Source organism: Acanthochromis polyacanthus, chromosome 3 (genome assembly GCF_021347895.1).
Source record: "Acanthochromis polyacanthus isolate Apoly-LR-REF ecotype Palm Island chromosome 3, KAUST_Apoly_ChrSc, whole genome shotgun sequence".
Lineage (NCBI taxonomy): Eukaryota > Metazoa > Chordata > Actinopteri > Pomacentridae > Acanthochromis > Acanthochromis polyacanthus.
Genome location: NC_067115.1, coordinates 20,088,763 through 20,110,548, shown reverse-complemented (window position 1 = coordinate 20,110,548; position 21,786 = coordinate 20,088,763). Strand labels below are relative to the sequence as shown.

At 40.1% G+C, this 21,786-nt stretch overlaps 1 protein-coding gene across 1 annotated transcript; it reads left to right on the top strand.

Moving 5' to 3' along the window:
* The first annotated feature begins 61 nt into the window (after positions 1-61).
* On the top strand, positions 62-19,916 carry LOC110954457 (bMERB domain-containing protein 1-like). The gene is made up of 6 exons (XM_022198996.2): positions 62-380; positions 8,465-8,585; positions 12,400-12,473; positions 13,570-13,684; positions 16,704-16,771; positions 17,094-19,916. Exons 1-6 carry the CDS (start codon positions 302-304, stop codon positions 17,204-17,206), a joined length of 570 nt encoding a protein of 189 aa, XP_022054688.1. The 5' UTR covers positions 62-301; the 3' UTR covers positions 17,207-19,916.
* The last annotated feature ends 1,870 nt before the right edge of the window (positions 19,917-21,786 follow it).

Sequence of the window (21,786 nt, the reverse complement as noted above, 5' to 3'; positions counted from 1 at the left end):
GTCGCTGTTTAATTGCCGTTAAATCTGCTTTTGTATTGACTGTGGACGGCGTTGACACAGGGATCCTTCAGCAGGCTGCACGCACATCCTCACCTGCTAGAGCTGCTGTGGATCGCTGCTGTGGATCGCTGGAGCATCTCGCTGTCTCTCCCTCCGCAGGCTGCTGTGACTGACAGGCGACGACTCAATGAAACACAGCGGCAAACTGAGGCTGCAAGACCCTCTCCTTTAGTTGTCTTGGCTGTTTGTCAGCCTTTGCAGCTGGAAGCGTAGAGAGAGAAGAAGAGCAGCTGGCGGACCGATGGAGAAGAAGCGAGGATCCTCTCATCAGTATGGTTCACTGGAGCGCACTGAATGGAGCAGAGACGGCAGCCAGCCAGGTGATCTGATGAGCTAATACTGTGTATTATCACTTGTGCTGAGTTTAAAGCAACCTTTCTGGCTCGTACAGTATCACTAAATCCTCCTGAGGTGTAATTGTAGAGTGTGTCTTTTTAGATTACCATAACATTGCTACAAGTAGTTCTGGTGTCTTGTCTGTCCAGTAAACAGTAAATTTATATAAGAGTAAATACGGCTTTGAGGGAGTGTGTGTGTTCTCTAAATCCCCCATGCGTTTAATAGGTTTGCTATAATTCTTGTGGGATTTTGTTTAATTTGGTCGTTTTCATAGTTGATAAAATCAATGTTTTTCTTTAGTGATAGTGCAAGCAGCAGCTCTGAAAATGTCAAGGATCCACAGGTGTGTGTGTGTGTGTGTGTGTGTGTGTGTGTGTGTGTGTGTGTGTGTGTGTGTGTGTGTGTGTGTGTGTGTGTGTGTGTCTTTGCTTGAGTAAAGGTGAAGTGAGGGTCTATTACTTAGTGACCCACATGTGGGACGTAGAAAGACACTGGCAGCATCTGCCTTCACTGCTTGATAGACTGTTAGAAGTCCATGAAATGGTTTGTCTTGTTGTGTTTCTCACTGTTAACGCCACTTCGACAACTACAATTTTTTTTTTAAATAAACATCATAATTTCCTGCATGAATAGTTTGATCTACAAATTTATGAGTTTCAGTTTTTTATTCTATAAACCAGAGAAAAATCCTGCCTCTGGAGATGCCAAACACAAGAATTTCTGCCATATTTTACAAAAAAAAAATAGCTTAAATGAACAATCAATTAGTCTGATGAATCAAAAAACTGCTGTTATTTTTGTTATTTCAACTCTCATTGCTTGATAAAAGTGTGAATAACGGTGTGGTTTCTTGAATCGGTCGCAGCGTCTGTCAAGCATGTTGATGTGATCTCTTAAGCCCTCTGTCTATTATTTCATCTACACTAAACTCTTCCTTTATTCACCTCACTCCTCCTTCCTGTTTTGCCCCACCTCTTGTGCTCCTTCTTCTCATCCTCTTTCCTCCACTTTTTACCTTTTCGTCTGTCATCTGGCTGAAGTGCCTCATTAGGCGCAAAGCAAGCAGTGGCACAGTAAAAGAGAGGATTGGAGTCAGGCAAGAGAGCGTAAACTGAGCTCATAATGTAATTTGCATCTTCAGGGGTTTGGATAAAGGGACGGGGAGACATGGGGTGAAATGAGGAGAAGTGAGAAACACTGAGACAGAGGGAGAGAAAGGAGAGAAGGTGTAAAGGAGGGATCATTTCAGATGGGGGGGTATAGTGATGAGTCATAACTGCTCGGTGGCTGAATAACCTGTCCTAGCGAGCCTCTGCAGCAGAACATGTTGTCTCCAACAGTCTAAGAATATACCAAACAAAACCTGTGACATCATGCTGTGCATTTAATAGATTTGAACCCAGGTGATCGTCCAGTATTTAATTCAGATACACGCGTGTAGTGATCGAGATGTGATTTTGTGTCACTGGATGCTGTGCTTAAAAATACAACAGTTCATCGAATGTATAAATCAGGTGTAACTGCTGCTAGATCACCATTCAGCATCTTTTCATCTTTAATGTAATGTGCAGCATGCAGTCTGAATAAGGTGGTGCTTTCTGTCTTTCTTTCTAATCCCAACCTTGACCTGTATTCTAACCTGAAACCCTAAACCAAACATGAATCCTAAAGCGCTCCCAAGTGACCGCCCCTCCACTGCCACCAAATGCAGCCTATAATCAACGCTTTTTCTGGTCTCATGAAAAGCTGGTAAAATGATGCTCTTGCATCAGAGACTTCAGTGTGTCTTTGTTAAAATGCAGCAGTCCCTTTACACAGCAGACGTTTCTGCTTTTCATGGCAGAGGAAGCACAGCTGGAACAGCAGCTACAGCAAAGCACCAATTGTAGCTTGGATTTGAATGTTTTCTGTGAATAAGGTCTATTCAGCTGTTTGTCAAGTGCAACAGCTGACTACATTTTAGTTATGGACAGAGTCCAGCTTCAGGAGTGTATGATAAGCTTAGCTCCTGGCTCCCACTCCATAGTCAGGGTACAGACTTAAGAGCACAGTTCTGATCTTTCAGTCTAACTCTAGTCTGATAAAGTGAATTAGTATATTGGCCCGTAAGTCAAACTATTCTTTTAACCCTCGTGTTGTCCTTACCAAAAAATGTTGTTGCCTTGTCTGAAAAAAGTCCAAAAATGTAGAAAAAATTTCCCCAAATTTAAAAAAAAATGCAAAATCGTCTGGAATAAAATTCCTGCAAAGTTTCCCTCAAAAGTTTTATTTTTTTCAATAAAAAATCCCCAAATTTGACAGGGAAATTCACTGGATTTTGGTTGATTTTTTTTCTGAATGTTCTTAAACATTTTTTTTAATTTGTTTTTTCCAACAAAAATGTTCAAAAATTTTCTAAAAAATGTTTAAAAATGTGGAAGTCTTCACTGTGAAAATGTGTATTTTTTTCCACATTTTTAAAACTTTAAAATGGGTCAATCTGACCCGAAGGACGACGGGAGGGTTAAAATCAGAAAGAAGCCACAAGTTGCAAAGAAATAAGGTTACATGGCTACATAAAAGCTCACACAGCAAAATGTGCACTGTCAGTTCAACAACAAAAACGTCACCTATTTGAAAATATCTATATTGGCCTGCACTAGACTATAAAAATATCAATTATTTTCTAAAGCTTTGCAGAAGTTTTGAAATACATGAACATACTTTAAAAAAAAACATATTTACGTATCTTCTGTAAAACAATGTTAAGAACCTGTAGCTGTTAATTCACTGTAAAGTCATGATTTTAATTTGTCACAATTTCACAAATATTTCCTTTTCATTTTATAGATTAAATTGCTATATTTAAATTTAACACCGTAAATTTATTCCAAAATGAGCTGTTCTGTAATTTTAAATGAGAGATATCTTTCATAATTACAGAACACATGTAAAAGTTAACACTGTCATTTTATTTTTTTTAACACTGACTGGAGTTGCTACCATATTAATGCTATAGGGGATGTAAATTTCACTCCATATTTAAGTCCTGTAGAGTTGCTTTTGCATTTTAAAACCACTGTAGGGAGTTACTTTCTAAGGACGCTTCCACACGGTACAATTTTGTACAAAAGAGACCAGACTGAACAGCAATACAAAGAATAGCAGTAACATGCTGTCCCAGCAATAAAACCAGTCCTCAGCAGCAGAGATGACACATTATGGCAGTGTGGCACCCAACTGCCCACTGCAGTTAGGGTCTTCTTTGTAAACACAGGCATGTTTGATTTCTGCGAGGAACACCAGCTATTTTGTGAATCAGATGTCTGCAGAATATGATTCCTGGTACAAGCACCTGCTCTTTATGAGGAATAGTTAAGAGCTGAAATGATGCTATAAATCAAAGTGAATATAAATTCTTATTTTTGAGCTAGAAACAATATTTATCATTAGAAATTACACTTGTTTGCTTCTGTTTTATGCATTTTATTTTTACTCCTATTTGTCTTTATTGTACTTCCTTTATAAATGTATATTTTTGATCCCATTACCATTTTAATACTCACAGTTCGGTCAGTGCTTTCTCCTCTCAGGTGTCAAGGTTGTCTTGCTACACTGACGTCAGCCACATTTGTCATAGTAACAGACTACCGAGTGTCTGTGGGAAGATGTCTCTCTGTATTTCTGGGTCACTGTTTGGCTGTCAGACCAAGCATACTGCCCCCAAACAAAGCTCTAATACCAGCAGGAATGTGAAGCCATGTAAACTGGCAATTATCCCCAAGCATGCTTAACGCTTTTCATGCTTTTCTTCTAGCCTGGAGTCATGTAATCTGAGTTTGAATTATGACGTACACTTGCCTGCTTTTCTGACGATTTGCTCCCCATGTGAGTGCAGAAGATGTTTCTTTACTGCACTTTGAACCCAGGCAGCTCTACCTTCCCCATGGCTGAATGAGACTTGAATAGAGATTACATACTAAAGCGCTACTCTGTGACGGTGTGTGTATAGAAAAGGATTTAAAGGCCTCAGGAGGAGTCAGGAACTGACTGTCAGTGCTGGTACTGGTTTCTCCCTGGTTTTGTCCATCTTGGCTCCTGTGTGGTACAGACGTCTCCAGGGAATTAACCTTTATCAGTGACCACTGCAGCGCTAAGCGGAACAATTCAAGAGCAGGAAGATTTGATTCCCTTCAAATATAAAGTTTCAAATATCACTACAGGTCAGCCACACTTGGATCTAGGGTAAATTCAAACATACACACGTGGACAAAATTGTTGGTACCCCTCAGTTAAAGAAGGAAAAACCCACAATTCTCACTGAAATCACTTGAAACTCACAAAAGTAACAATAAATAAAAATTTATTGAAAATTAAATAATCAAAATCAGCCATCACTTTTGAATTGTTGATTAACATAATTATTTAAAAAAACAAACTAATGAAACAGGCCTGGACAAAAATGATGGTACCTCTATAAAAGATTGAAAACTATTTGACCAGAGTGACATGATTAACTCAGGTGTGTAATTTAATTGACATCACAGGTGTTTCCAAACTCATAATCAGTCAGTCTGCCTATTTAAAGGGAGACAAGTAGTCACCCTGCTGTTTGGTGAAAAGGTGTGTACCACACTGAACATGGACAACAGAAAGCGAAGGAGAGAATTGTCCCAGGACATCCGAAAAAAAATGATAGACAAACATCTTAAAGGTAAAGGCTATAAGACCATCTCTAAACAGCTTGAAGTTCCTGTGACAACAGTGGCTCATATTATTCAGAAGTTCAAGACCCACGGGACAGTAGCCAACCTCCCTGGACGTGGCCGCAAGAGGAAAATTGATGACAAATTGAAGAGACGGATCGTTCGAATTGTATCCAAAGAGCCCAGAGCAACCTCCAAAGAAATTAAAGGTGAACTCCAAGGCCAAGGTACATCAGTGTCAGATCGCACCATTTGTCGTTGTTTGAGCCAAAGTGGACTTCATGGGAGACGACCAAGGAGGACACCACTGCTGAAAAAAAACTCATAAAAAAGCGAGACTGGAATTTGCAAAAATGCATGTTGACAAGCCACAAAGCTTCTGGGAGAATGTCCTTTGGACAGATGAGACCAAACTGGAGCTTTTTGGTAAGGCACATCAACTCTATGTTCATAGACTCAAAAACCAAGCATACGAAGAAAAGAACACTGTCCCTACGGTGAAACATGCAGGAGGCTCAGTAATGTTTTGGGGCTGCTTTGCTGCATCTGGCACAGGGTGTCTTGAAAGTGTGCAAGGTACGATGAAATCTGAAGACTATCAAGGCATTCTGGAGAGAAATGTGCTGCCTAGTGTCAGAAAGCTTGGTCTCAGTCGCAGGTCATGGGTCTTCCAACAGGACAACGATCCAAAACACACAGCCAAAAACACCCAAGAATGGCTGAGAGAAAAGCGTTGGACTATTCTAAAGTGGCCTTCTATGAGCCCAGATCTGAATCCCATTGAACATATGTGGAAGGAGCTGAAACATGCCATTTGGAGAAGACACCCATCAAACCTGAGACAACTGGAGCTGTTTGCTCATGAGGAGTGGGCCAAAATACCTGTTGACAGCTGCAGAACGCTCATTGACAAATACAGAAATCGTTTAATTGCAGCGATTGCCTCAAAAGGTTGTGCAACAAAATATTAAGTTATGGGTACCATCATTTTTGTCCAGCCCTATTTCATTAGTTTGTTTTTTTAAATAATTATGTTAATCAACAATTCAAAAGTGATGGCTGATTTTGATTATTTAATTTTCAATACATTTTTATTTATTGTTACTTTTGTGAATTTCAAGTGATTTCAGTGAGAATTGTGGGTTTTTCCTTCTTTAACTGAGGGGTACCAACAATTTTGTCCACGTGTGTATATGCCACTTTATTAGGTACACCTGTTCAATTGCTTGTTGACACCAATAGCTAATCAGCCAATCGCATTGCCGCAACTCAATGCATTTAGACTTGTAGACATGGTCAAGACAACTTGCTGAAATTAAAATCGAGCATTAGAATGAGGAAGAAAGAGGATTTAAGTGACTTTGAACGAGATTGTTGGTGCCAGACAAGTTGGTCTGAATAGTTCAGAAAGTGCTGATCTACTGGAATTTTCACACACAACTATCTTGAGGGTTTATGGAGAATGCTTTCGAAAAAGAGATGGTGAGCGGCAGTTGTGTGGATGAAAATGCCTTGTTGATGTGAGAGGTCAGAGACTTGTTGGAGACGAAAGAAAGGGCAACAGTAGCTCAAATAACCACTCATTACAACCAAGAAATGCAGAAAACCATCTGCGAACGCATAACACGTCCAACCTTGAAGGAGATGGGCTACAGCAGCAGAAGACCACACCAGGTGCCACTCCTGCCAGCTAAGAACAGGAAAGTGAGACTATGATTCACACAGGCTCACCAAAATTGGACAATGGAAGATTAGAAAAACGTTGCCTGGTCTGATGAGTCTCAATTTCCGCTGCAACATTAAGATGGTCAGAATTTGACATAGACAACATGAAAGCATGGATCCATCCTGTCTTGTATCAACAGTCCAGGCTGCTGCTGGTGGTATAATGCTGTGGGGGATATTTTCATGGCACACTTTGGGCCCATTAGTACCAGTCGAGCATCGTTTAAAGACCGCAGCCTATCTGAGTATTGTTGCTAACCATCTCCATCCCTTTTAGACCACGGTGGACCCATCTTCTGATGCTACTTCCAGCAGGATAATGTACCATGTCACAAAGCTCAAATCATCTCAAACTGGTTTCTTGAACATGACAATAAGTTCACTGTACTCCAGTGACCTCCACAGTCACCAGATCTCTATCCAATAGAACCTTTGGGATGTGATGGAACGAGAGATTGGTATCATGGATGTGCAGCCGACAAATCTGCAGCAACTGTGTGATGCTATCATGTCAATATGGACCAAAATCTCTGAGGAACGTTTCCAACACCACGTTGAAAGTATGCCACAAAGAATTAAAGCGGTTCTGAAAGTAAAAGGGGTCCAACCTTTTACTAGCAAGGTGTACCTAACAAAGGCAGTGTTTGTGTTTCTCTTTATGTAAGTGGTCACAACATCTGTTTTAATAGAAGGCGGTTCCAGTTGTTTGCTTCAGCAGCTTGCTGGTGTATTTGCTTGCAGTGCAGCTGCTTCTGCTGCTCTCTGTGTGCTGCTGCTACACTGTGTGAAATGCTTTGATGTCCTTTCGTGTCGCACAAATATTTCAAGGGACCTTGGGACAGATTCATTAACAAGTATTACAAAGCCATGTGGAGCAAACCCACGCATTGTTGTAAAGGCATGACGATAGGCTCAGCCAGCACTGCAGTTATTTATTGTTTGCTTTATTTTCTTTAGTTGAATTGTTACGATGAAATATCTGTTGTGTTTGAAAGGATGCAGTTAAAAAGAAGACGGACAGGGAACGACATGGGGAGTGAATGTGACAGACATCCAGCCATCAAGACACCCTGTGCAGTATATGATTATTTAATCTGCATGAAAGCAGAGCTGCTGTGTGCACCTTTTGCCAAAGACCGACGAGCAGATAATTACTGTGAACCTCTTTCTTAAGCCGAATGTGGCCGTGTTGAGTACTGACAGCCCAATGGCTTATTTCCTGAGCTGACTTGCCAACTCAAGTTTATGCAATTAAACTCTTTGTGCGCGCGCGTGTGTGTGTAAGTGTGGGGGCACAGTCATGTGAGTCATGCCAACCACTGACATGTGGTAATGTGGCTGTGACACTCTGCTCCTCATCAAGCAGCAATTTCAAACTGCATCTGCTGCAGCTGTTCATACAGTTTGAAATGTAGATTCATATGCAATTATTGTTCTGCACTGCCAGATTGGATTATTTTTGAACACATCTTGAGAGCATCTCGAGTGTTGCCTGCCTGTCTCTGTGTTGCATAGCCAATCCAAGAACTGTAAACTAGATTCAGTAAAGAAAATAGTCTAATTATTCAAACAGATATGTTGCATAATTGTCCAAAAAGTGTTCATTCAAAAGATCCAGCAAGACTAAAAGCTGTCCTTCTCCTCCTCTCTGTCAGAGGAGGACGTGGTGTCCATGGCTGACTCCACCATCACTGTTGATGACATTGAGGGGGAGCTATTCAAGATTGAGAGGATCAAGGATGTTCTGGTCAGGAGGGAGTCGGAGCTCAGATACATGTGAGTTACTTAACAAACACTGCTTTCACGGCGTCCCGATTGCTTTTTGTGGTGAAATGTTTAATAATATGAAACACAGATTCCTTTACTGTGTTTGATGCCACTCAGATTTCGGTCAGGTTATTTTTGCAAACTGTTTAGGTCTGCTAATATAAATCTAAAGAATGAATAAAACTGGAGAAATGCTGAATTCTCATCTCTGAATAATAAAAAAGTAGATGTTTCACCTAAACTTAATTTTGTCTTCAAATACACTGAGGTGTGTAAGCTTCATTTATAATAGAGCTGAGTAGGGCAATAAAAGACAGACGCACGCAAATAAGACATTTGGATAAGAATGACACAAAAAAATATTTAAAGGCAAAATTAGTAAAGTAACAACAGCAATAATAAAGCTTTTAAATTTTAGAAACCAAATAAAAAAAACAAGAACAACTGGAGATGAAATAAGACAAAAATAAAAACTTAAATTGCCCTAAGGCCAAAAATCAGTCAAACTTTCTGTTGTTCTACAGGCTGTTCTAAGTAGCAGGTCCACAGTGAGAAAAATTTATTTTCCAAACACAGAACAATGTTACGAGTTCACTTTAAATGGCAGCAATTAAGTAACGTAATGAGGTAAATAAGAGTAAGTAGGCCCTAGTGTCTATTGACACTTAGAGAGATGGAGAACCAACCAACCTCCACTCATAGTAGCGACGGGAAGATAATCATAATCAGTGTGTCACACATCACTCCCAGACCCAGCGGAACATTATCAGACCTGAATCACCATTTTAATCAGTTGCTATAAGCTGTGCGGTCTGCTCAGCCAAGCCCGTCTTTGCTGAGCATAATGTTAAACTTAACATTACCATTGGAATGTTGGACATTCTAACCTACTGTTGGTGATGAATTTTAGGTCAAGCTGAGTTAAGCTTCCTGGGCAAACTTAAAATCAAAGTGGTGCATCAGTCTAGTCTGGAGTGGCATGAATAACATGTCAAACTAAAGTTGTAGCCTGTATCTTAATGTGTTTAGTCTAAGGGATGTCTGCAAAGGTCATGAGGAAAAACATCTGGCTTCTGAGTAAATAAATTCTCCAAAAATTGCCAAAGCAGCCAATAAAAGAGAAGCAAGCACCATGCCGGAGAATGGCAGCATTTGGGCATTTCCGACCAATTTGAAAGAGCAAGAGCAGTTCACATTATTTCAGATATTTCTCTATACAAGAATACACCTCGGTATTAGTAACAAATCTCATGGCACTATAGCCCTTTGTTCTCTCCCCTCATTTCTCTCCATTGCATCCTCCCTCCTTCCCATGAGCTGGCCCCCATTAAAATTTCAATGGCTCCACCTTGGCTTCCACTAAGCAGGCTAATGCATGGATATTTATTCATATAGTCCTCTGAAAGATAGGCAGTAGCAGTGCTCAGATGGCAGGGGGAATGTGAGGAATGGTGTGTGTGCGGAGTAGCAAGAAGCAAGAGTCAAGCAGACAAAATGGGAGAATGATAGACTGGAGGGGAAGGAGGTGGAGGGGTAGGGGATGGAGATGGAGACTAGAGTCACAATTTGAATCTTCTTTCTTTTTTCCTCAGCAGTCCACAAACAAACAAATCCCAAGGGCTGTTTTTTCTGGTAAGGTAAACAGAGTGGATCATTAGTATTCTAGACCTCATGGCCATTTCTCCACCAACACATCTAAGGAAAGCATCTTCCATGACAGGTAGATGAGCAGCTTGGCGAAGCTGTTCCTCTGCTGACAATAATGTGTATGAATGTACAGCGCCTGAAAGTTACTCAACCCTTGGAAGTTTTCACCTTTAATTACTTTTTTACAGTGGATCATGGTCAATTAAGGAAGGCCACCAAGACACCTATGACTTCTCTGAAGAAGTTAGAAGCTTGTGTCTACAAAAATTGTTGACTGTTCCTCACCAGTAAAAGATGACAACATTGTTGAAAAAAGCCCATAGTAAATCTTGACTAGAGTTCACCAGAAAGAATGTGGGAGACTGAAGACAACTGGAAGAAGGTTCTTTGGTCTGATGAGATCAAAATTGGTCTTTATGGTCATCAGGCATGATGGTATGTTTGGCAGACACCAAACACTGCACATCCTCACAAACACACCAGCCACACTGTGAAGCATGGTGGTGGCAGCGTCGTAGTTAGTGGATGCTTTTAGCAGCAGGTCCTAAAAGGCTTGTAAAGGTAGTAGGTGAGATGAATGGACCAAAATATGGAGAAATCCTTTAGGACAAACTGCTGAAGTGTGTAAGAGAACTGTGATTTAGGAGAAAAAAATGTGTTCTAGTAGGACAATAACCTAAAACATACACCCAAAGCTACATAGAAATGATCTAAAGACATTTAGCTAAGTCAGATCCAGCTGAGAATTTGTGACTGGACATTCTTGTAATAAAAAAAGAGTCAGAAGTCAGATTAAATTGATTTTGATTCAATGTTGAAAAGAAAACAAAGGAGAACACTTTTTATAGGTACTGTACATGACCCTGTGCGAGCCAGGATGTGTGTTAATAAGGCTCTGTTGCTGGGATACAGGCTTCACATAATTGCCTTTAACCCTGGTGAGGAAAGCACAGAGGGTCTTCAACCTCACTGTCAGTAATGATCCAATGACACTGATTCCATGAAGGGCCACTGAAAGAGCATAATACAGACGGAGGCAGAGTGAAAGTTATCTGGCTCAGACATGCCTCAGGGATTTCTGTTAAGAAAAGATTGGGCCATCTCCTGTGTGAAATATAAAATCAATATCAAGCATTCTCTGTTTGAATTTCATTTTTTACTAGTGTAGTAAACATACTGCCATCAACCCTCATAGATCTATTTTTAGGCTTCATCTCAGATTTTCAGTATGGTTGAGGTCAGGGGATTATGATGATGGTAGCCACATCATGATATTTTGCTCATCTCATTCCCATAGCAACCAACTAGTCAGTGTAGTTTTGTGCCGTATGAGATGGTGCTTTGTGCTGCCTGATAGTATTTTTATTTAGAAGGGCACAATTTTTCTTTATACTATGGTAGGAAATGGTCACTTAGGAGCTCCGCGGGTCTTGAGGTCATTTTGACACCCACAAGGACATTGAAATGACCTGCAAGCTCACTTCTCAGTATTACAGCCCCGATTCTGACACCTCCTTGCTGACTTCGCAGCCTTATTGCCTTCCAGCTGTCCACAACTCCATCTGTTTTGACCATTTAGTGCAGCACAATATCCTTTAGTAAATAAAACTGTTTTAACATTAGTCTTCATGCATTTATAAGCCCTCTGAAAAGCTTTCTTCTTGTGGGCTTAAAGACAGCTTTATGCAAAAACACTGTATTATCCTGCTTCAAGCGTTTCTTCGAGCTCTAAAGACATCAACAATACCTGTTTACTGCTCAAAAGGACCTTTTATACAGATGCTTTTAATACAGTTAATTTGTCTGAAAGAAACTTAATAAACGTTTCATGGACTGAATTAGTCTATGCTGTGAATCACTCGTCTTCCTGTTGCGCACTGAAATGATTTGTTTAATTATGTGAAACAACCTCTTTCAGTAGGTTTACTTCTTAAAAAAAAAAAAACAACTCACCTTGCAGATGCGTTACCAACCCTGTCTGAGATTAATACCAAAAATATAATCAGCAAAAATGTTCACTGTCAAAAACTAAAAAGAAAATGTTCATTTCAATGAAATCAGTCATCTGCACAAAGACTTGGAAAGCAGTGTCGAGTATAGGGATCTGATCATGCACATGCACGTGCATCATGCACAGTAAATGTGTGTTTAATTTTGTGCCATTGTGTCCGAGCAGGATGGATGACATTCAGCTGTGCAAAGAGATCACCCGTCTGAAGAAGGAGCTGCATAAACTAGTGTCAATACCAGGTAGGATTTTTGGACACTGCCATTTTCATGTCAAGTTGCAGTTGATATCCATCGGGTTGCCTTATGATGGCACAGTGAAGTTGACCTGTGACCTCTTAGATATAAAACGTCATCAGTTTATCATTTTATCCTATTAGTCGTTTGTGCAAAATGTTGTCGAAATTAGCATTTGATTTTTGAATTATGGCGAAAAGCATGTTTTCTGAGTTTCACACTGACTTTTAACCACCAGACTTTGATCAGTCCAACTTTGACTCAAAGGGAACATTTATGCTAGATTTTAATAAATTACTCTGGTCACTGACGAGTTATTGATTCACAAGAATGACACATACAGACAGATGAGTAATTAGATAACAGTTCTCCAACCATAGCTGCTACCAGCATGGAGGCATATAAACTGCTGGATAAGGTTATTCATTTTCTTGCCAAGAACTAGATTAGGTGATCAATTCTACTCACACATCCGTACACAAAGCTAGAACCAGCAGGCAGTTAGCTTATCTTAACATAAAGAGTAGAGGCTGTTGGAAACAGTCAGACTAGAGATACCACCAGATACAACCGTAAACATGTAAAACAAAAAAATGGAGGGACATGTTTGACCAAAATATCTGTACTGTGTTGTTTCCTTTATGTTTCTGTTAACAGACATATTTAACAAACAGAACAGAATGCATAAAGTATTCACTGATGATAATTCATTTAATAAAACAAACAAAAAAAGCTTAATTAGGTATTTTCCCCAGCTTCTGCTCTTTATGCTAACTTTAAAAAATCTCTAACTGTTCCTCTAAATATGTTGATGAATGGATTTCCACATCTAAATATTCACTCACTTACTTCCACATGTACGTGATCGATATTCTCATCTGTCTTCTAATTGTGTTTTAAACCAGCCAATTTTTGGACATGTTGGACATTACAACCTAATTTTGTAAATGTTTGTAAATGTTAAAGTCTAAATATTCCTTTACCCATGTTGTGCATTTCTATTCTTCTTCTGTTTTTTTTTAATGTTAATTAAATATAAATGAAAGTAGATAACATAGGACATACTGTGGATACTCAGATTTCTTCCTCCTTTATGTTCCAGATAATGATAAGTCCAACGAAGACAGACAGAAGGAAGAAGAACTACTGCAGCAGCTTCACAAGTTGGTGGAGACCAGAGATTTTCTTGTGGATGATGTGGAGTTTGAGCGACTCAGGTGCGCTTCTGTCTCTATGGTTTCATAAAGACAACATAAATCCTTCAGTTGTCTGTACATGTGTAGCTTTGTATGAATAATAAAAAAATGAGATAATACAGCACCAACAAGTAGAGATTGAGTGCACATACAGCAACCATGCTGTCTCATGGCTAAGGGGGAAAGGTTTGAGATCCGCTTTTCTTACACAGACAGACACATCCTTGGTTGTCATTACTGTTGATAAATTTGTCTCTCCATTCCGTGTGATACATATACACGCCTTATCAAAGTCGCCCCATTGCTCGCTATGAAAACACCAAAACGCTTCCAAAGTCACGGAGCTGTGAGAGACTGAACCACAGAGTGCACAGCAGAGAGCCATTTCAATTAAAGATGTGTCAGTGAACACTGCAGCACTGGTTTTTTTTTAAAAAAAATCAAGGCTTAGTGAGCTGACTGATGCAGAACAAGATTATGTAAATTCAGACTGTACAGAATTGATGTTTGGCTCTGATCCTGTCACTACTCAGAAGGGAAAGCGAACAATACTAACTTCCCACAAAGAGGAAACTAACTTCTGAGCCTACAGGTCGGTTTCAGGTGGATGAGGTCATGAGTATTACAGTCCTGCAGCAAAATAATGAGCAGAGAACTGATGATTTAAACACACTGTCATGACTGAAAGGGCATGCTGGAGAAGTGTTAATGTGAGTGGACTCAATTTGAGCTGCCTGAACTGGCTCACAGGTGTTTTTGTAGCATTTATCAGGCAAACCTAACCTCTGAAATCCTGTCCAAATGTTCCTGCCTCCTTCACTACATCAATCCATCCATTATCTGTACACCACCTCATTACTGTCACGGGGGTAGGGGCTGGAGTCTATCCCAGCTGACTTAGGGTGAAGGCAAGAGACACCTTGGACAGGTCACCAGTCTATCACAGGACTACATCTAGTGACAAACAAGCATTCTCACATTCACACCTGCAGACAATTTAGAATCACTAATTAATTTCAGAATGTTTTTTGGACTGTTGGTTGAAGCTGGAGTACCCAAAGAAAACCCGCACATGCACAGGGAGAACATGCTAACTCCACGCTCCAAAAGATCCCAGGCCAAGGTGACAGTGCTAACCACTGGGTCACTGTGCAGCCCCTCCTTTACTAGATTTTATACTAAATACTACAAGACAGGACCACAGGAAAGCAGGTTTTCTTGCATATTATAATATTTACCTCCTACAGACCTGTTAAAGTTTTCAGTTTCTTCTTAAGTTCAAGTCTTTTTACCACAGCTTTATTCTGTATTATGGACTCCAACAGTGCATGCAGCTGTCCTCTCAATGTCGTTTTGAGCTGTTTTGCCCTTGCATTACAGAGAAGTTAAATCAGTCTGGTAATTTTCCATTTTGTGCATTTTGTTGCAACTACAGCACACTGTTTAGTAATCTCTACAGCACATGTGCCAAAATCAAGCCATATCCGGCCCGCAATATCATTTTACATTGATTTATTATCATCGTTATTAATGGCCCGATGATATGAAGCGCTGATAACACACGAACTACAGATCCCACAATGCAGCACAACCGCTGCCTTGCCAAATGAGAGTTTACCTGGGAACATTTCCTCATTTAAGTCAAGCGTCTGTTATTGTCTGCAACCCTATTGTAACGTCAAAGCTAGTCCTAAACTGAGTCATAGTGTTGTTGAAATTGCACTTACTTCAATCTCTGGTTGTTTCTAATATAATTTTTGAAAGGACAGTTCATTACATATAAAGATTTTTCTAATGTATTTGTTCGCCTTTGCACTAAAACGTTGGAAAAACTTAGACTTATTGTTACTTCTCAGTAATTATGCTATAAGTTTACTGGTCTGGCCCCTTTGAGATCAAATTAGGCCGTATGCGGCCCCTGGATCAAAATGAGTTTGACACCCCTGCTCTACAGGATATAAATGAACCTCAGCTTACATGTCGACCCTGCTGTTTCTGGAATGAATGCTCTGTTCCTGCAGCATCTCCATCCTCTTTAACATTGCAAACAATTTCTGTGCCCTGACAGCTAATGTGACTTGACAGTGGACAAGCAGTTGTAGCACAGAAAACGTGTTTTTACATTTAATTTTCTCTCCGCTCCAATCTTCAGTGAGTGGATCAAACATTGTTAGATTGTGAGAACAACACTTTGTGTTGGCAGCTGACAGCATACTGTGAAAACGCTGAAAAGCTGCTGGGAAGGTGAGATGCAGGTGCAGGAGAACAATGGTGTGGTAATGGATCGTGGAGAGGATGTGACAGCGCTCAAGGCCACGTTGTACATGCTGATAAATATAGAGATCTGTCTTTTGTTATTTCTTTCTTCTTTTCCTCATGACTGTCCTTCACAAAAAAACAAATCTGTTTTCATTTGTTACTCATTGCTTTTATTTTCAAAACACAGCGGACACTATTATAACAACCTTGTTTTTTCTATAACAGAATACACTCTATTAGATACCAGCGTATGAGAAATACTATGTGACCTGGTGTATAGTGCCACATACACAACACGCAAGTCCAAATACTCTACACTACGACGCATCCAGGGCTCTCTTCATCTAAAAAATGTGGTTGCCAAGTTTACTGAATTTATCAATAGAACCTCTCAGAATACATCTTATCTTTTGCCAGAAGATCTAACTGCCAGAACCGCATTAGGTCTCTTATCTAGTAGGTGTCTGGGGAAGGCGTTTCATCTGTCTCCTTTAGTAAAATCAACCTTCTTGAAAGCAAAGAGGCAATGGGAATTAAAAGTACCCCAGACACCTTTGGAAAGGCTTTTGAAATGTTTATTCAATACTTGTGGACCAGAGGGCAATTCCAGAGTGTGAAGTACGGATCATTTCTTTAACAATTGCATCATAGAGATCATGATCAGAGTATATAATTTTTTGGCCAGCCTCTGTTTTGTGAAAGCAATTAAAAGCTTTTAATTGCGCTTTGTGTGTTCATGTATTCCCATGTATGTGCTACCCATCTCTATTTATTTCAACAGGGAGAAAGAAGAAGACAAAGAAATGGCAGATTTTCTGAAGTCCAAATTCCCCAGAAATATGAAGACAGGTATTTCATGGAAGTGTCAAGCAATAATAGCTAGTTTAAAAACAATCTAGAGGAGATATGCAGTTGCTCAACTTATTTCCCCCTGAGGTTTTTAAATGAAGAAGCTTTATACGTCTGCTGACTGACTGACCGTATAATAGAAAAGGGAATTTTGAGGCTTTGCTTCAGACCTGTCTGAACATAAGATTTGTTCATTGTAAACGCGTTAATTATCTGAGCTTTTTTATGCGTCGGCATACTTGAGTGTTCAGGCCTGTGTGTGTACATAAACGAGGATATCATGTTTTTTTTTCCCTCACAGTGTGTTTGTTCTGTCTTTCAGGTGTACCAACCAGAAGGGCACCAACCAGAGCTCAGCAGACCTCTTCACCCTTCACCAAGACAGGCCTCACCCTCCTGAAGGAGTGTTGTGGCTTTACGTGCTCCATCATGTAGACTACGTGCCAAAATACTCCCACTGCTGGGCTGGCAAAAAGAGCCACAGACCAAAATGGCCAATCCACAGTATTTCCATTTAATTCAGCCCAAGAAAGACTTTGAAGCATGGATGGAGAGCTGCAAATTTTTGCTGAAGATGATGTGGGGTGCTCTCCATCCCAAGAACCAACTTTGTCTTGTGTTTGCTTTCATCTTAAACAGTATCTGACAGTTCTTTTTGTTCCCCTCATGTCTCTGCTTTTCACCCAAACCCAGCAAGCTGTTCTTACTTTTAATTTTCAGACAAGATTTGAAGGACATAAACAGCAGAACACAGGCCATGCGTGTACAGTGTTCGCTCTAATTGGACTGAACTAGCATGACTTGCCCACAAGTTTTAACTTTTAAAGAGTCTACAGAGCTATGATGACTATCATCTCTTCATTATAACAGTAACTGTTTTGCAGGAGTCAGCAGGCCAGTCTAGATGCTGCTGGAACTTTATAATTAGCACTAAGGAGATAACGCTAATGAAACTGACATTAATGGAGAGCTCTGTTAGGTTGAAGTTGCCAGTGATTTGACTCTAGATCCAAATGGATATGACCTTTTGAAAGCGTGGTAGTTTGTTTGTTTCATGCTGCATTTTCCTGTCATGATAGTCAACTAAAATAGACCAGGATCTCACTTTTTATATGTTGCAGTCCATTGATAGTGGTATAGACTTCCATGTTGTACAATATGCTCTGTTGTTTTTTTTAAAATTTGCAGCGAAACAACAGTACATAATACATATTACAGAAAATTTTGAGCGTTTTTTTTGCTAATCCTCACTGATCATGAAGCTTTAGTCTTTGGCGCTGAGCGGACAGACTGCTTTTAATAAAATATGTCCGATGGCTATTTAACAGGTGGCGCAGAAGACACTCATGACTAAACAACACCAAGGAAAGGTAATGCTAACGGTGTTGTGTTATATTAAGACATGCATATATACATTTCTTTACCAATGAAGTGGTGCATATTGCATATCAGGTCTAGTGTTCTGCAGTGCCAGTCGAGTGCTGCACCATTTCATTTACGGAAGCCTGCATCTGGATGACTAATTTAACTGAAGAGTGCCATAAGGACATCATTCCCATCACACTCCATACAACATCCATCACATTTGTGACACACTCCAACACACACTCAAACACTGTGAAGCATTTTTGTTTTCTCCTTTAATCTGCTGGCCAGTGGCAAAGCTCTTTCGCCCATTTCCACACGCAGAAACATGATGTATTTGTTGCGACATTAAATTGAATCTTTATGACCTTAGTATGTATCAGTAGAACATGTGGATGAAGCTCTTCAGGGGCTCAAACATACAAGACATGCGGTGCAGGGATGCAGTGGCCAATTAAACTACGGTGCAGATCTTTGTGTTGCCAAGAAGAATAGTCTCCATAGCAACCTTGTATAACCCATATCTTTACAATGAGACAACGAGGAAGGTCGGATGAGGTTAGACTTCAAAGGTGTGACAAAATCAAGTATTGTATGGAGCTAATGAACTACTGAAAGGCTGGCAGAAAAACAGAAGAATATGACCATTGTGATTTCAAATCATCTGAAAACAGCTAGAGATGAAGTAAACACAAGGGCGTACTGAAGATAGAAGGTTTTTTTAATGAAGATGCTGTTTGAAAGTCTCAAATCTTTTTAGTGAGTATGAATGATACATTTCTCAGTGAATCTTTCAGTTCGTTTCATTTTCCCGTTTGATACAGAGCTTTGTCTTATGATTTCTTCCCAACTTGTCCTTGGGATTGATGCTGCTGTCTCTTCAGCTCAGTCTCTGGGCCTTTTGATGTTCAGTCTCAGCACTGTCACAGAGGCTTTGGGTCATGTATCACTCAGCAACCATGTCTGATGTTGTCATTGAGATCCACAGGGGAAATAAATATGTGCCAATAATACTGAAGTATTGTATAGTAAAACTAATGAGGATTTTTTTGTCAAAAGCTTAAGTGAAATGACAGCATAAACCCTTTTCCAACAACAGAAGTAATGCACATATTGAGTAGTGATTAGCTGGCCTAGTGCTTATTTGCAATATAAGTATCTTGTAAAATAATAAGATCATCAAAAGTAATCCTTTTTAAAGGCCTTTTTAAATTGGCCCCTATGGCTGAGCTGCTCAGTGAATAATTAAAGCTTTTTGCCCTGACAAAGACCTTCATCTCATCAGTAGTGTTTTATGTGCAGGGAATTTGAGTCTGTGGCATCTTTTTGTTTTGCAGTTTCCACAGTAAAAGCAGCTGCTCACACCAGCTGGACAGCATTGCTACATCTTCAGGCTGTGCAAGTCAAATGGGGATTCAAGACTTGCGTAGAAGTGGCCACGTAGACTCTTAAGAGAGACACAGTGTCGCAGGAGAGGGAGAAGATGATGTACGAAGAGAGGCTGAAGTGGTCGAACGCAGGGAGGGAGGAGGGGAATGAAGAAAAGAGAGGAAAAAGCGAGTGGGAGGGCACAGAGTTAGAGGGGGTCTAATCTTCACTGTGAGTCATCCTTAGTGGAAACACTGCGAGTTCCCACAAGGGCAGCTGTCGGTGAATGGCACATGAAAAGGGCACGGCTGTCACTCAAGTGCCATAATCAGGAACACCTTCTGCACAGCTCACAAGGAGATGCTATCGATATGTTTGTATATGTGTGTGAATAATAAATGAATAGAATGTGTGAACGCGTGTGTGCAGTGTGTGCCTATAGAAACACAACAGTGATAATGAAAGGTGCTGCTGTCACTGCTCCATTACTATGGTTACCGCACTTCATGGTATAGTCTAACTTTGTTTCATTTGACTATGTCATGTAACAAACGCCTTTGGGATTCTGAAGCAAAGCTCCACGTGCTGTTAAATTACTAGGAGGGAAGACTATGAGGACGTTTAGTGTGATGATCAGGGTATAGAGTTCTTTAATGTTTTCAGGTAAAGGTGCAAATGAAACGAATAAAATCTAAAGATTCTGCCTCATTATTAAAATATTTTGCTACTATTCTTGTATTCAGTTTTGAAACTGTATTCTGCATGTGTCACTGAGTTGTTTAATTAGTTTCTTGGAGAAAGAAATGTACTGCAAAATATGAAAAGAACTGCATCAAGATTTTTAAAGGTTTAAAGTAAGCAGAACTTGTAAAAAATATTTTTAGAACATTTGACAGTAAACACTTATTTTCTCTCATTTGTACAATGCAACATCATGTAGTCTGTTGGTAGCCTGATGCCAAGAATCCAAAAATAGTTCGACTCAACCATCTATGTATTAAATATGGAGCATTAACTACGGGTCAAAAGCCAGAAGATGTTGTGTTTGTCAGTTTCTATGGAAAAAATCTAAGCTACAGCTGAGTCACCAACTGTACGTAAGCTGTATGTCAGCGAGATGAAGCCCTGTCTGTGGGAGTGGGCCTATATTAAAACAGGGTTCCTATTCCAGAAAAATGCAGCTGAATCAGGTGTTTCTTAGCTCAGGAACAGCAAATTTACAAATTACAAAAAGAGGACCGGAGGTTACGATTTAATTCATAGCCTTTCACTGTTCAAATACACCTTAGTTTTAGCACTACAGTGTCTTCATCAGAGTCAAACTGTGTGGACCTGTATTTTTGTGTTCAGCTTCTGAGTGAACTCATCAAGGGCTGAGATCATTCCTCTGCTGCCACGTTTTCCTCTCATCTCTGTGCATTTACCCAGAACGTGCAAATTTTCGCTGAGGTTGAAACAGTGTCGTGTCTTTGCATCAATTTGAGCAGTGCCTATTTTGTGTCTTTCCATTAATTTTGATAGGCTATCCTAACACACACTGAAGATCACTAATTTAAATGGCCTTTTGCCATTGGTTGGCATCCTTACAGTGGTTATAAACAAGGATCTGGGTTGTAGACAGAAGTTTATCACTGCTATGGCACCTCACGAGAGTCCCTGTTTAATATTTGTACAAGGATCTCATTGTTCAGACATTTCCACCAAGAACCTGTCCAGGAAAACCCATAAAAGTATATGTTCCAAATGTAGTCATCATTTGGTATTCAAAGTTTTACTTTTTGAAACAAGACTAAAATACTGCAGTGGTTAAACAGACATCAGAAGGCTTTTCTGCTCTGTGCTGTTATCAGCTGCTCCAGCAGGACGGCAGGAGAATGAAAGACACAAACCTGTGCTCAGTGGAATGTATTCGACTATAATGAATCTTCAGTAAATCCTTAGTCCCGTTTTCTGGCCCAAATTATACAGTCATGTGGTTTTAATATTGTCAAATAGCACTATCTTCTTCTTACAATGCAAGAACTTAATTCAAAATATGGTGGAGCACTGTTCTCTCACGGCAAAAGGGCTCTGGGTCTCCAACCTGCTTGCGAATTTGAATGCTTCTATGTGGCATTCTCCATGAGCCTTTAAGAGTGTCCTACTCTGGGTGCTCTGGCTTCCTCTGACAGTCTAAAGGGATGGTTAACTGGTCATTCTAAATTGGCGGTGGACGTGCGCGTGCCCGGTTGTCTGTCTCTTTGTGTTCTGCCTGTGATGGACTAAGGACCTGTCTTGTGTGT